Source organism: Anneissia japonica, unplaced genomic scaffold (genome assembly GCF_011630105.1).
Source record: "Anneissia japonica isolate Jap-2015-1 unplaced genomic scaffold, ASM1163010v1 scaffold15505_len60709_cov126, whole genome shotgun sequence".
Classification (NCBI taxonomy): Eukaryota; Metazoa; Echinodermata; class Crinoidea; order Comatulida; family Comatulidae; genus Anneissia; species Anneissia japonica.
The window spans coordinates 42,522-56,730 of NW_022711624.1; the positions used below are offsets into that span (position 1 = coordinate 42,522).

Sequence of the window (14,209 nt, forward strand, 5' to 3'; positions counted from 1 at the left end):
CCAAGACCCCTGTTACGCGCCTGCTTATAAGTGGGGCCCCCCCACTTTGAAAAACGTTCCGCCGGCCCTGTTACACTGTGGAGATAAAAAATTACTCCATTGTTACACATACGGCCTACTTTAATTGACATCTATCAACAAATGTATGTTTGTGACACCAGTGTGTAATGTATTACTGTAGGTGAGCATAATTTTTGTATTTATTTATATACTCAAAGTTTATTCAAAATAAGATATAAGTGCTTTTGTCAAATCACTGTTGATTGGGTTAAATATGCTGTTAAATTTACTTCCGTGTATCGGTATGTATGTACATAATTTAAGAATGACTGTATCAGGTGCGTTTTTTAAGGGTAAAGTAAAAGATTAATTGAATTGACATATTAGGCCTATAATTACTGTTAATGTCTATTTGACAAAAAGAAAACTGTTGTGTACACATCCTACCTAGCAGGAAGACAGCGTAGTCAAGATAAGCCTATGCGTCGGAATTGTAGGATTGTATACAGTATCTTGGTAGAAAAATAAAGAACTATACACATTATATACATGGTTTTGTTTGTTTTATTATTTATTGATGTATCTAGCATTGCTTATTATTATTTTTATAAGATACATGAACTTGATGCACCATCATTCGTGCACCATCACCAAATCACAGCAAGATGAGTTTCTGATTATAACGTTGATAATAATATACTTTAAACTTGAACAAGAAAGTGACTCATGATGTCCATCATGTAATGACTTTTTGCTCAAGAATACATACCTTTGACCGAGAGAAATAAATTAAATATTTAATAAAACATTAATTTAACTTGAAGTTAAGTTTCTCTTTTTTTTCTTTATTTGTGGTTTATTAGGCCAAATAAAAGTATGATCTCATTTTATTTTTGAATGAGAATTTGAAGAACAATAGAACAAATACTGAGATTGCTGCAAGGTTGATTCATTTTGTTAGGATGCATTATGTTACATTTATCCAAAATAAATACAGTAACAACTTGGTTTTTGAGTAAACATGTGTGCAATTGTAGTTACACTGTGGAGAGATAAAATTACTCCATTGTTACACATACGGCCTACTTTAATTGACATCTACCGTATCAAAAAATATATGTTTGTGACACCAGTGTGTAATGTATTACTGTAGTTGAGCATAATTTTTGTATTTATCTATTTATATACTCAAAGTTTATTCAAAATAAGATATGTGCTTTTGTCAAATCACTGTTGATTGGGTTAATATGCTGTTAAATTTACTTCCGTGTATCGGTATGTATGTAGATAATTTAAGAATGACTGTCAGGTACGTTTTTTAAGAGTAAAGTAAAACATTAATTGAATTGACATATTAGGCCTATAATTATTGTTAATGTCTATTTTACAAAAAAGAAAACTGTTGTGTACACATCCTACCTAGCAGGAAGACAGCGTAGTCAAGATTTGCGTCGGAATTGTAGGATTGTATACAGTATCCGTGGTGAAAGTCTTGGTAGAAAAATAAAGAACTATACACATTATATACATGGTTTTGTTTGTTTTATTATTTATTGATGTATCTAGCATTGCTTATCATTATTTTTATAAGATACATGAACTTGATGCACCATCATTCGTGCACCAATCACCAAATCACAGCAAGATGAGTTTCTGATTATAACGTTGATAATGTATATACTTTAAACTTGAACAAGAAAGTCACTCATGATGTCCTTCATTACATAATTTTCCCATTTCCAAGCCAACACTACTTCAAAAGTGCCCAGTATTGTTTCATGCCTCATGTACAAAAAGTTCAAAGCAGTTGCCAGCGTTCATACTAATTACCGTCCTGTTAAAAAACCATCAACATACCGTAAAACCTCGAATTGGAGCCCTGGGCTTCATTTTTTTTTTTTTTTTTTGCAAATTTTGGGTGGACTTCTTTTCGAGGCTCTTTTGAAAAGTAAAGGGGGGTGGGGCTTCTTTTCAAAATGAATGCTGTAAATTTTCGGAATTAATACTATAAAGCAACAAATAGGGACACGTACATCAATCTGTATCATGGAGTGTATTAACAGAGTCTACCCTTTGATGCCCTTCCACCTCATAGGTCTTCCTGTCATGCCTACCTGTAACATTTTCTCTTTAGAATTTTTTTGAAATGTTATTACCGGTATATTTTATGCAGTCAAAAACACAAAACAGTACGATACGTAATGATTCAACTTTTTTAATCAAACTTTACAAGATATGATGAGTGACAGTATTTTACATGAATATTAAGTTAGCATTATAGTTTCCATACCATTGTATTACCATCTTCTTAATTGTAGAGCTCCAAAACAAATAATAATCATAGGGTTACAAATAATATGGTACAATTATTTGATGATCAGATACTGTAGACAATAACCACAGAGTATTGTTTAATATAACATTAGCTCACATCTACCTGCTATAACTCAAATTTAATAATAATAATAATATTCTTCTATAGCGCATTCCGCAAAAAGCCTCAATACGCTTTACAAAAAGAAAACAAGCAATGAATAATTTTGACTTAAACTACGGTAAAACTATTTGTCTATCTTACATGTCAGGGTAAGAGCGTACTCGCAAATCATAAAAAATATGTGTAAATGACAAATGCTGTAAAATAAGCAAATCATTCATAGAATCATATTTATGATTTAGGTCAACGTTACACAACCTTTGGTCTGTCAAATATTATTGTTGGTCCTCAACTGCTAAGGGTCTCTGGGTGACAAATCATAATCTCATTCCATAGAATCATATTCATGATTTAGGTTACAGTAACATTAGGACTTGCCAAATTCCTAATAAATATACAATTATAAACATGACCAACTTCAGCCATCGTGTTTTTTGTCATCTGACACAAGATGGAGACTGTCAGAAGCAACATGACGGTGTGCACACTGTAAAAAACATGTACAATTGTCACTGCTCCCTGGGTAGTGTTTCTAGTATATACAGAAACATTGAGTGTAGATTTGATACATTCAACAGAACATTTGATATGCTATCAGAGTACACATTATAATACTCTAGGGCCCTAGGTAGAAAAGAGAAGACTTCCTTCTGATACCTTGAAGGAAACACTACGTCTCACAACCCTACTTGTATATATTGTAATATCATGCAGTAGAATAGTAAATAAACGCTTTGCATTATAACCAGAAGAGATGTAGTCAGTTCAGTTATTAAAAGTAAACCATCTCACTTGTCATATCACTACAATATTACATAGTGAAGATCCAATCTTTGCATCCGGAACATACATTGGAATCGGGCACACCAACTTGAGAATTACATGTACATAATATTACATGGTGAATGACCAGAACCGATTCAGTACCTTTCATGCAACGATGAAAAAAAAAAAGTCCACCCAACAGTTGAAAGCAGAATAGTAATTGGAACCTTTTGAACATGCATGGAACTCGAACACCTACCTTTTCTGAAGAATGACAAAGCAGAAATACTCACATCTGCATGTAACAAACCGCGAGATAAAAAAACAAACGGATACGTGGCAAGCCGACAAACGACAGGAAACGAAATCGGATTTGTGACAAGCCGACAGATGATAAAGATGACAGGATTCGAGACAAGCCGACATTAATTGGACTTCCCTCCCTGATGACGGAAATGACGACGCTCCAGAATATTTTTGAACATTACACTAAACTCTACTTTGAACATTATATTTTTGTTTTACATTTTATTTTTGATATGAACTTGTATGAATGTTGTGAGGATTACAGACGTATAATTGGGTAAGTTGAATACATTGTTACATTCCATCATTGTGAGAAAGAGTTTTTTTTTTTTTTCACTTTTCATCCATCATTAAAATTCAGTTTTAATTTAAACATATTTTTTGAATTAGTTTGATTTTACCACATCAACCACATTTTTTTGTAGTGCGCATTTTTTTAAAACAAGGTCAAAATAGCAAAATGTTGAATATTAATACAAGCACATTTTCATTGATACCTGATTGATTTAGATATGAAAACACAAGTATAAACATCAATAATATAGCAATTATTCAGCACAGATTGGGTTAACGGACTGTTGATTTTGCAGAATCACACATGTATACCAATTTGTATAACCAATTTCAATTGCTCAAAGCCAGGCAATTTTTGAGGTTATTAAAGCTAAAATGATAATTGATATAAATAAATTCATTTGTTAATTTAATTGATTTACTGGCCAGAAGTTTTATAAATGTTTAATTGATATGACTTGAACTTGTAGAGGAAAAATTCTTCGATTATAAATTGTGATGATAACCATTCACTTACTAATTGCACCACTCGTAAAGGCACTTCAAAATTCAAGAATATTGAATTTGATTTTCTTATTCCCAAATTTAATTTATCGTGTAAACATGGAATTATACTGAAATCTTGACAGAAGTATTCATGCAAACGTTGAATTTAATTATTGAGAACTTGAATTTATATTGTGTGAATACACAGCGTAATGATTTAAGTACGAATTATATTGACATGTTGTCTAATGATTTAAATTGAGTTTATAATTTTATGATGAGGAATACAACAATTTTGTTTATGATTTAAGTGTAATGAAGCGATTAATTAATTATTGAATAATCCAAGCTTATATTGCAACACTAAATGAACAAGCTTATTACTTGTTGAGTTGTTAATGCCAAGAAAGATAATGAAAGATATGTAATATGACGATAAATTCGTCAGTTTAAATGAATACTGAATATAAGTACATATGGGTACAAATAATCTAAATTTACATAATTTTACTTGTAATGAAATGCTTAGGATAAATGAATGACAAAAGTATACTAATAAATGATTATGAAATACGCGATGACATTAAACGATAACGAGTTAAAGTGCATATGTGTATTGCTAGTAAACACGAATAGATGAATTCCAGTCTACGTGTAATAGAAAAAATTGATTTTTTTTATAAAATAAGTAAATAATGTTTAGTTAAATAAAAGTTAATTTCAGTTCCTCCTTATAAAGTTATTTTACTTTTAAATATTTTCGTATGTCGGATATGGCAAGACTAGACGTTTAAATATAATCTTATGTTACATCGATGACACTAAGACACATTCCAAAACAACAAAGCGTATCAGATTGATTAACCTCGAAAATCAAAAATGTTATTCATTTGTATTTTTTTAAAGAAGAGAATGGAGAGAAAGAGAGAGTGAAGATGAGAAATTGATGGAATTAACATGTATTCATCTTGCACTACCAAATTTAATTTTTTTTTCCAATGTTATATGCTATGTCATATTTTATGTTTAACGCTTTAATTTTTATAATGAATTGTGATGTTACTTCACATTATGCTTATTAATGCATTGTACAGTAGTATATTTTACCTTATGTCAAAACATTAAAAAAAAAAAACAATTATTGAAAGGGATGTTATATAGTATTAAGATAACTTACGAATATAGGCCAAATCAATAAAACCATTGGACTGAAATTTTACCTCACTACCCCATTACCTCACTAACCAAGTGGGCATCTGTTAAACATCTCCCTAATTATTATATATGAAGTCTTTGACAGGACAATAGCCAATTCATGACAAAAAGCCCAGGTGGTCAACTCCTTACATTTGATTTATAAAATAAGCTCAATTGAGAGACAGCTTGTTACTAAATATAAGTTAAGTTCTACCCCCAAAGTTGTTATATTATCTGACCAATAGAAACTCCCCAAAATGATGTAATAGTCAAATGATTAGGATAAGGTGATATCTTTCAACCAATTAGAGAAAGTCCACCACACCCCAAGATTGTATGAAAAGTAAAGTATTAGTTATCTAGAGAAGACTTCCTTCTGATACCTTGAAGGAAACACTACGTCTCACAACCCTACTTGTATATATTGTATATATCATGCAGTAGAATAGTAAATAAACGCTTTGCATTATAACCAGAAGAGATGTAGTCAGTTCAGTTATTAAAAGTAAACCATCTCACTTGTCATATCACTACAATATTACATATAAGATCCAGTCTTTGCATCCGAACATACATTGGAATCGGGCACAACAACGTGAGCATTACATGTATATAATATTACAACTGCCCTCCAACCTGAGCGTGATGTCTTTCAATACTACCTGATAAATTACAATGGCTCATGTCAATATGGATCAGGTGTAGAGAGACTTTCAAAAATTGAGCTAATGTTCTTCCTCTGATTGAAGATAGGTTAATCCTACTCATGTCTACCCTCTTTCAATTCAATTCTCACCTACTGAGTCAACCAGCTTTCAAGATGATCAGATGCGAGTGTGTAATCACTCCATTTTAAGGTACTATCATAACGATCATCAATCACCCTAATTAACTCAGCAAGTGATTTATTATCAATATCTGAAAGGTCATTGCCCTTCAATGTAAGCATGTTGTCTTTCAATACTACATTCATCCTACAACATTCCTCCATCATTTCATTAATAATACTACCTGATAAATTACAATGGCTCATGTCAATATCGATCAGGTGTGGAGAAACCTTCAAAAGTTGAGCTAATGTCCTTCCTCTGATTGATGATAGGTTAATCCTACTCGTGCCTATCCTCTCCCAATTCAATGTCTCATTCTCACCTATTGAGTCAACCAGCTTCTCTAGATTATCAGATGTGAGTGAGTAATCACTCCATTTTAAGGTATCATAAGGCTTGTTATGTCTTAGTAAGTAATTATCAAAGGTATCATGAGGCTCACCAATCACAGTAATTAACTCAGCAAGTGATTTACTATCAATATCTGAAAGGTCATTGCCCTTCAATCTAAGCATGTTATCTTTTAATACTACATTCATCCTACAACATTCCTCCATCATTTCATTGATAATACTACCTGATAAATTACAATGGCTCATGTTAATATAGATCAGGTGTGGAGAGACCTTCAAAAGTTGAGCTAATGTTCTTCCTCTGATTGATGATAGGTTAATCCTACTCATGTCTATCTCATCCCAATTCAATGTCTCATTCTCAACTACTGAGTCAACCAGCTTTTCAAGATGATCAGATGTGAGTAAATAATCACTCCATTTTAAGGTACTATCATAACGATCATCAATCACCCTCATTAACTCAGCAAGTGATTTACTATCAATATCTGAAAGGTCACTGCCCCTCAATATAAGCATGTTATCTTTCAATACTACACTCATCCTACAACATTCCTCCATCATTTCATTAATAATACTACCTGATAAATTACAATGGCTCATGTCAATATGGATCAGGTGTGGAGAAACCTTCAAAAGTTGAGCTAATGTTCTTCCTCTGACTCTGAGTCATTGCCCCTCAATATAAGCATGTTATCTTTCAATACTACATTCATCCTACAACATTCCTCCATCATTTCATTAATAATACTACCTGATAAATTACAATAGCTCATGTCAATATCGATCAGGTGTGGAGAAACTTTTAAAAGTTGAGCTAATGTTCTTCCTCTGACTCTGAGTCATTGCCCCTCAATATAAGAGATGTGTATAAGAGACAGGTTCCTCCTTATAAAGTTATTTTACTTTTAAATATTTTCGTACATTACGTCGGATATGGCAAGACTAGACGTTTAAATATAATCTTATGTTACATCGATGACACTAAGACACATGCCAAAACAACAAACCGTATTAGATTGATTAACCTTGAAAATCAAAGATGTTATTCATTTGTATTTTGTTAAGAAAAGAATGGAGAGAAAGAGAGAATGAAGATGAGAAATTGATGGAATTAACATGTATTCATCTTGCACTACCAAATTTAATTTTTTTTCCAATGTTATAGAGAGACTTTTAAAAGTTGAGCTAATGTTCTTCCTCTGATTGAAGATAGGTTAATCCTACTCATGTCTATCTCATCCCAATTCAATGTCTCATTCTCACCTACTGAGTCAACCAGCTTTTGAAGATGATCAGATGTGAGTGAGTAATCACTCCATTTTAAGGTACTATCATAACGATCATCAATCACCCTAATTAACTCAGCAAGTGATTTATTATTGATATCTGAAAGGTCATTGCCCCTCAATATAAGCATGTTATCTTTCAATACTACATTCATCCTACAACATTCCTCCATCATTTCATCAATAATACTACCTGATAAATTACAATGGCTCATGTTAATATAGATCAGGTGTGGAGAGACTTTTAAAAGTTGAGCTAATGTTCTTCCTCTGATTGAAGATAGGTTAATCCTACTCATGTGTATCCTCTCCCAATTCAATGTCTCATTCTCACCTACTGAGTCAACCAGCTTTTCAAGATGATCAGATGTGAGTGAATAATCACTCCATTTTAAGGTACTATCATAACGATCATTAATCACCCTCATTAACTCAGCAAGTGATTTACTATCGATATCTGAAAGGTCATTGCCCCTCAATATAAGCATGTTATCTTTCAATACTACATTCATCCTACAACATTCCTCCATCATTTCATTAATAATACTACCTGATAAATTACAATGGCTCATGTCAATATGGATCAGGTGTGGAGAAACCTTCAAAAGTTGAGCTAATGTTCTTCCTCTGATTGATGATAGGTTAATCCTACTCGTGCCTATCCTCTCCCAATTCAATGTCTCATTCTCACCTACTGAGTCAACCAGCTTCTCTAGATTATCAGATGTGAGTGAGTGATCACTCCATTTTAAGGTATAAGTATCATCAATCACCCTAATTAACTCAGCAAGTGATTTACTATTGATATCTGAAAGGTCATTGTCCCTCAATATAAGCATGTTATCTTTCAATACTACATTCATCCTACAACATTCCTCCATCATTTCATTAATAATACTACCTGATAAATTACAATAGCTCATGTCAATATCGATCAGGTGTGGAGAGACTTTCAAAAGTTGAGCTAATGTTCTTCCTCTGATTGAAGATAGGTTAATCCTACTCATATCTATCTCATCCCAATTCAATGTCTCATTCTCACCTACTGAGTCAACCAGCTTTTCAAGATGATCAGATGTGAGTGAGTAATCACTCCATTTTAAGGTACTATTATAACGATCATTAATCACCCTCATTAACTCAGCAAGTGATTTACTATCAATATCTGAAAGGTCATTGCCCTTCAATCTAAGCATGTTATCTTTCAATACTACATTCATCCTACAACATTCCTCCATTATTTCATTAATAATACTACCTGATAAATTACAATGGCTCATGTTAATATAGATCAGGTGTGGAGAGACCTTCAAAAGTTGAGCTATTGTTCTTCCTCTGATTGATGATAGGTTAATCCTACTCATGTGTATCCTCTCCCAATTCAATGTCTCATTCTCACCTACTGAGTCAACCAGCTTCTCTAGATTATCAGATGTAAATGAATAATCACTCCATTTTAAAATATCATAATGCTCAATCACCCTAATTAACTCAGCAAGTGATTTACTATCGATATCTGAAAAGTCATTGCCCCTCAATATAAGCATGTTATCTTTCAATACTACCTTCATCCTACAACATTCCTCCATCATTTCATTAATAGTACTACCTGATAAATTACAATGGCTCATGTCAATATTGATCAGGTGTGGAGAGACCTTCAAAAGTTGAGCTAATGTTCTTCCTCTGATTGAAGATAGGTTAATCATACTCATGTCTATCCCTTTCCACTTCAATGTCTCATTCTCACCTATTGAGTCAACCAGCTTCTCTAGATTATCAGATGTAAATGAATAATCACTCCATTTTAAAATATCATAATCCTCAATCACCCTAATTAACTCAGCAAGTGATTTACTATCAATATCTGAAAGGTCATTGCCCTCCAATCTAAGCATGTTGTTTTTCAATACTACATTCATCCTACAACATTCCTCCATCATTTCATTAATAATACTACCTGATAAATTACAATGGATCATGCCAATATGTATCAGGTGTGGAGAGACCTTCAAAAGATGACCTAATGTTGTTCTACTGACTGAAGCCAAGTCAATACCTTGTATAATAAGATGTATTAATTTTAACTTTACATCAGCCTTGTTTAACTCATTGATGACCAAACTAAATTCAGATGCTGTAAGCCAATGAGTCATAGCCAAGGTAGATAGGTTATTTGCATGTTTTAGGAAATGAATCAAAGATGATGAACTACAATTAAAGTCTAAATCGATAGAAGTGAGATTATATGTTAAATGAAGGTTTTTCATCTCAGCTGATAGAATATTGATTTCTTTATCCTCCCATTTTGAAATATATCTGAAAAAATGTTTGGAATTATATACCCTTGGTAGTACAACTGTGTTGTGTACAATATTTCTGCAAGAATTTCGTAAAGATTCTTCATTGGATGTATTTATCACAGGAAATGCTTTCTTTACATTATTGTATTCAAGGTATTTATATTTATTCATAAGTGTAAATAAATGCACATTTGATGTGTCTTCATAATCAAGAACACTTCTGACAGACTGGTATATTTTCTCACAGCATGCTTTCATTTCATTGGACATGTGTTCATCCAATTCTTTTAGTACATGGTCTTTATATTCATTCTTCACATATCTCAAACACTGCTCTATAGAGTAAAAATTTGAGGCCCTGATTATCAACCAATGTTTAAACAATACACAAGCATCAGCACAAAGGAAGCCTATTGTAAATACTCTTGTCATTTGTAAATACTTATTACATCTTATCACCTCATATTCTTCAGATTTCAAGCTCCCTTTTTGGATTTGTTCAAACAGGTAAAATCCTGCTAGTGACTCTGAAATTAATTTATGTGGGGTAGTGTAAATCTCTCTTACTTCACCTGGATGAACAGGGCTATCTTTATAAACAAATCCAAGTTTGAGAGCTAAATGTACCAAATGTTTATCATTTGCTTTGTTTAACAAAATATATTTGTCAATGGACAGTTTATTTTCCTTTAGACCTTCATATATAATTTCTCCTAATATTTGCATGGCACGTCTGTAATTCTCAGGAATTCTCTCAAACTGGGAAATGGAAGTTCCACTGCCTCCTCTGTTTTGATATTGATTTAAATTGGAACAAAATAATTCCTTGAAAAGATCTGACAAATCTGTAGGAAGACATTTCTTATTTTCCCATATGGTACAAATATTAAGCAATAATAGTGGAGATGAGCATAATTCCAATGCTTCTTTGTGAGTACCACTAAACGATAGATCCTCATCCTCAGAATAATAATCATCATCATCATTATAATTATACCATGGCAAAGAATCTTTACTTTTAAATTTTAAATTTAAAGAACTACGAATATCACCATAATAATTATCATTATCAAGTCCAAACTCCCTAATTAGTGAGTCACCAATTTCAGCTTTTCCAATTGAAACAAAATGCTTATGTATATATTTCTTTATGTTTCTTGGATTGAATCCCATTACTTTAATATGTATATCACACCATTTCAAAAATTTACCTATGTTGTCGGGTCGGGATGACATCAACACGGTGCATTCACCCAATTCAGTTCCTTTGAATAGATCTATTGGATCTTTAGCACCCTTTTCTAACTCATCATATCCATCTAACAAAATCACTATTTCATCAGCATGAGTGACCAGAAAGCCTTCAACAGAATTGGGTGGCAATTTGTTCTTTGATATTAATGTTTGCCAATCAATTTCCTTCATAATTATGTCTAAAAACTTTTCACCTGTTTTTAGGTCTCTAATATTTATCAGAAACAATAATTTATTAGCAAAAGCATTATCTACATCATCAGTAGCCCACTTATGAGCAATATATCTAAGGAGTGTAGTCTTACCCATTCCTCCTTTACCTGTTATTAATACCTTACAAGAATCTTCTGATTTAATAACACCTAATACCTTTGTTAAAGATGTGGGACTACCTTTCTTTTGTTTAGATGTTGACTTAGCTTTTGATTTTTTCTCTTCTTTTTGAGACTGCATTAAGATGAGTTCAGTGAATACTTCTGCAATATCTAATTCATGATCTTCGTGCCAGATTGTTGGTGTCATTTGGTTCACATTGTGATACAATTGCTTCTGCCTTTTAGTCAAGAAATCTCTAATAATTATATCTGGAATAAAATCAAAGAAGAACAACACATTTCTTCTATCATGTGTATTTGTTGTAGAACTATTTGAATCGCTAATAAACCAAACACAATGAATGTGAGCCAACTATCATCAATACCACTGTTAGCAGTATTACATATTATACTTTAAGACATTTTATCAATACATTTCATTTTGTTGGCCAGCAATTAGTTTAGAAGATTAAGAAAACATTAAAATTTCAAAGCTCCTAATTAGAGTTGATTGCCTTAATAAGAATAGGAAATTGTCACTGGCAATATTAGTAGGAGAGGGCACATCCATCAAGGCTCTGTATTACAATGTTGGATACAGTAGTAATGATATAATTTTGGAGACTTCTACAGCACTGGATTCCACCATTCAGTGTTCATGGCACTTTTACTATCGAGGCTTAGACATCAGAAGAAGAGAAAAAAGAAACAGAAAACAAGTAGTTGAGTAGGCAGGGTTGTCAAGCATGTATTCAGCCATTCCTTATTAAAAAAAATACAGTGCTTTCTACAATGTTAACAAGAGTATCTTAATTATAACAAATGTCACCATACCTCGTCTTAGCTGCTCCTGGTGCTCTGGGTCTAATGAAATCACATGTTCAGGATCCTTCTGATTACCTATGTTTGAACAATAAGAACATCTGAGCAATTATTTCTAAATCAATTGAAAAAATTATTAATGTTTTTTTGTCCAATCACCTGGTATAACCCTTGTTACAAAAGATTGACTATTCATGTTGGAATTGAATACCCTTGCTCTAATTTAATACCCTATAATGTTTCCAACAACAAATGATTGTTTAAACTATCACTGCCACTAACACCATGCATGTTGGAATCAGGTACCATTGCCATAGTAATCCACAATGCTTCCAACAACAACTAGAGGGGATGACTGTAGCCATCACTGCCATTAAAAGCATGCAGGTGCAACAAACCCTATTGACTACCGTAGTTGTAATTGTCCAGACAAAGATGACCACACATGCACTTTTATAATACCAGGTTAATGATAATGTTTGGAGTCAAAACCATAAATTTAGTATATTAATATAGTCTACTGCATATAAATATACTCTTATAAAAATGTTCATATATTTCTATAAATATTATAGACAATCATGTACCATTACCATTTTATCAGAGTTTGAAGATGCATTTGAAACTATAAATGAACTGTACAGTGAATTAGGCCTACTTCCAAAACACTGAAAATACCTGTATTGGAAGTATTAATTTGTGTAATCTAATCAATATTATGTTAGAATAAAAAATTAAATACCTTTACACAGAGCATCCACAGCTTTTTTGAGTTCAAGTTTTTCTAACTTTGTAATAAATTTCTGCATATTTTCTTCACAAATTACACTTCTCTTTTCTAGATCAATAATCAAACACCAGCTGTCTGCATACTTCTTTAATGCACCATTATACAATCGATCAATCTTGGGCACATCATCTTCTGTCAGTAATGATCCCAACTTCATTAGTTTGAGTCTGTGTGGTGTGAAGCTGGATATTTCAATATCTTTAATATTTGCAGGAATTGGACATGATGGCAATTGTTCTTTAATTTTCTTTACTAAGCCAAATTGTTTGCTCACTTTTATGGTGTCATAGATTAGAGTGAGATTTGTTGAATTCAATTCATCATGATCAGTTAAACAATTCAACAAATCAATTGTTGTAGAAGCATTATGTAACACAGCAGGAGAAAGGAGATCTGTGTACAAAACTTTCAAGTTATTGACGTATCCACGCTGGTCAAACCATTCTGAGACAACTGATTTAAGTTCCATAAAATCTTCATTAGAAATGGCTGTAAAAAGACGAAGAATTTACTTTATAATTAAAAATTATTATTTAATTTTTATGAAATTGCACATATCAAGAAAAGTTTAATGCTTGTTTTGATCTTTCTTGCTAATGTATTACTCTGGACTGGTGGAACGGGTCGGCTAACATTTCCAGTCATTCAAGGAGAGGGAAGAAGTAGGGTGAGTGGGTATGATCGGACATCACTCAAAGCATCTTGGGAGAGGTACAAGGGGCGAAACCCCCCAAAACTATGAAAAGCTACAGTAGGGGTTTACTAATTA

At 32.5% G+C, this 14,209-nt stretch overlaps 1 protein-coding gene across 1 annotated transcript in view; it reads right to left on the reverse strand.

The window, feature by feature from the left end:
- Window positions 1-6,103: 6,103 nt before the first annotated feature.
- The window catches only part of LOC117107568, a gene marked incomplete at its 5' end in the record, with an annotated part of 11,644 nt that continues 3,538 nt past the window's right edge, over window positions 6,104-14,209 (reverse strand). The window contains 6 exons of the mRNA XM_033249271.1: window positions 6,104-6,147; window positions 6,497-7,317; window positions 7,862-8,921; window positions 9,981-12,098; window positions 12,663-12,728; window positions 13,393-13,929. Of these exons, the coding sequence (XP_033105162.1) occupies window positions 6,104-6,147; window positions 6,497-7,317; window positions 7,862-8,921; window positions 9,981-12,098; window positions 12,663-12,728; window positions 13,393-13,929 (4,646 nt within the window). The remainder of the gene's footprint in view (window positions 6,148-6,496; window positions 7,318-7,861; window positions 8,922-9,980; window positions 12,099-12,662; window positions 12,729-13,392; window positions 13,930-14,209) is intronic.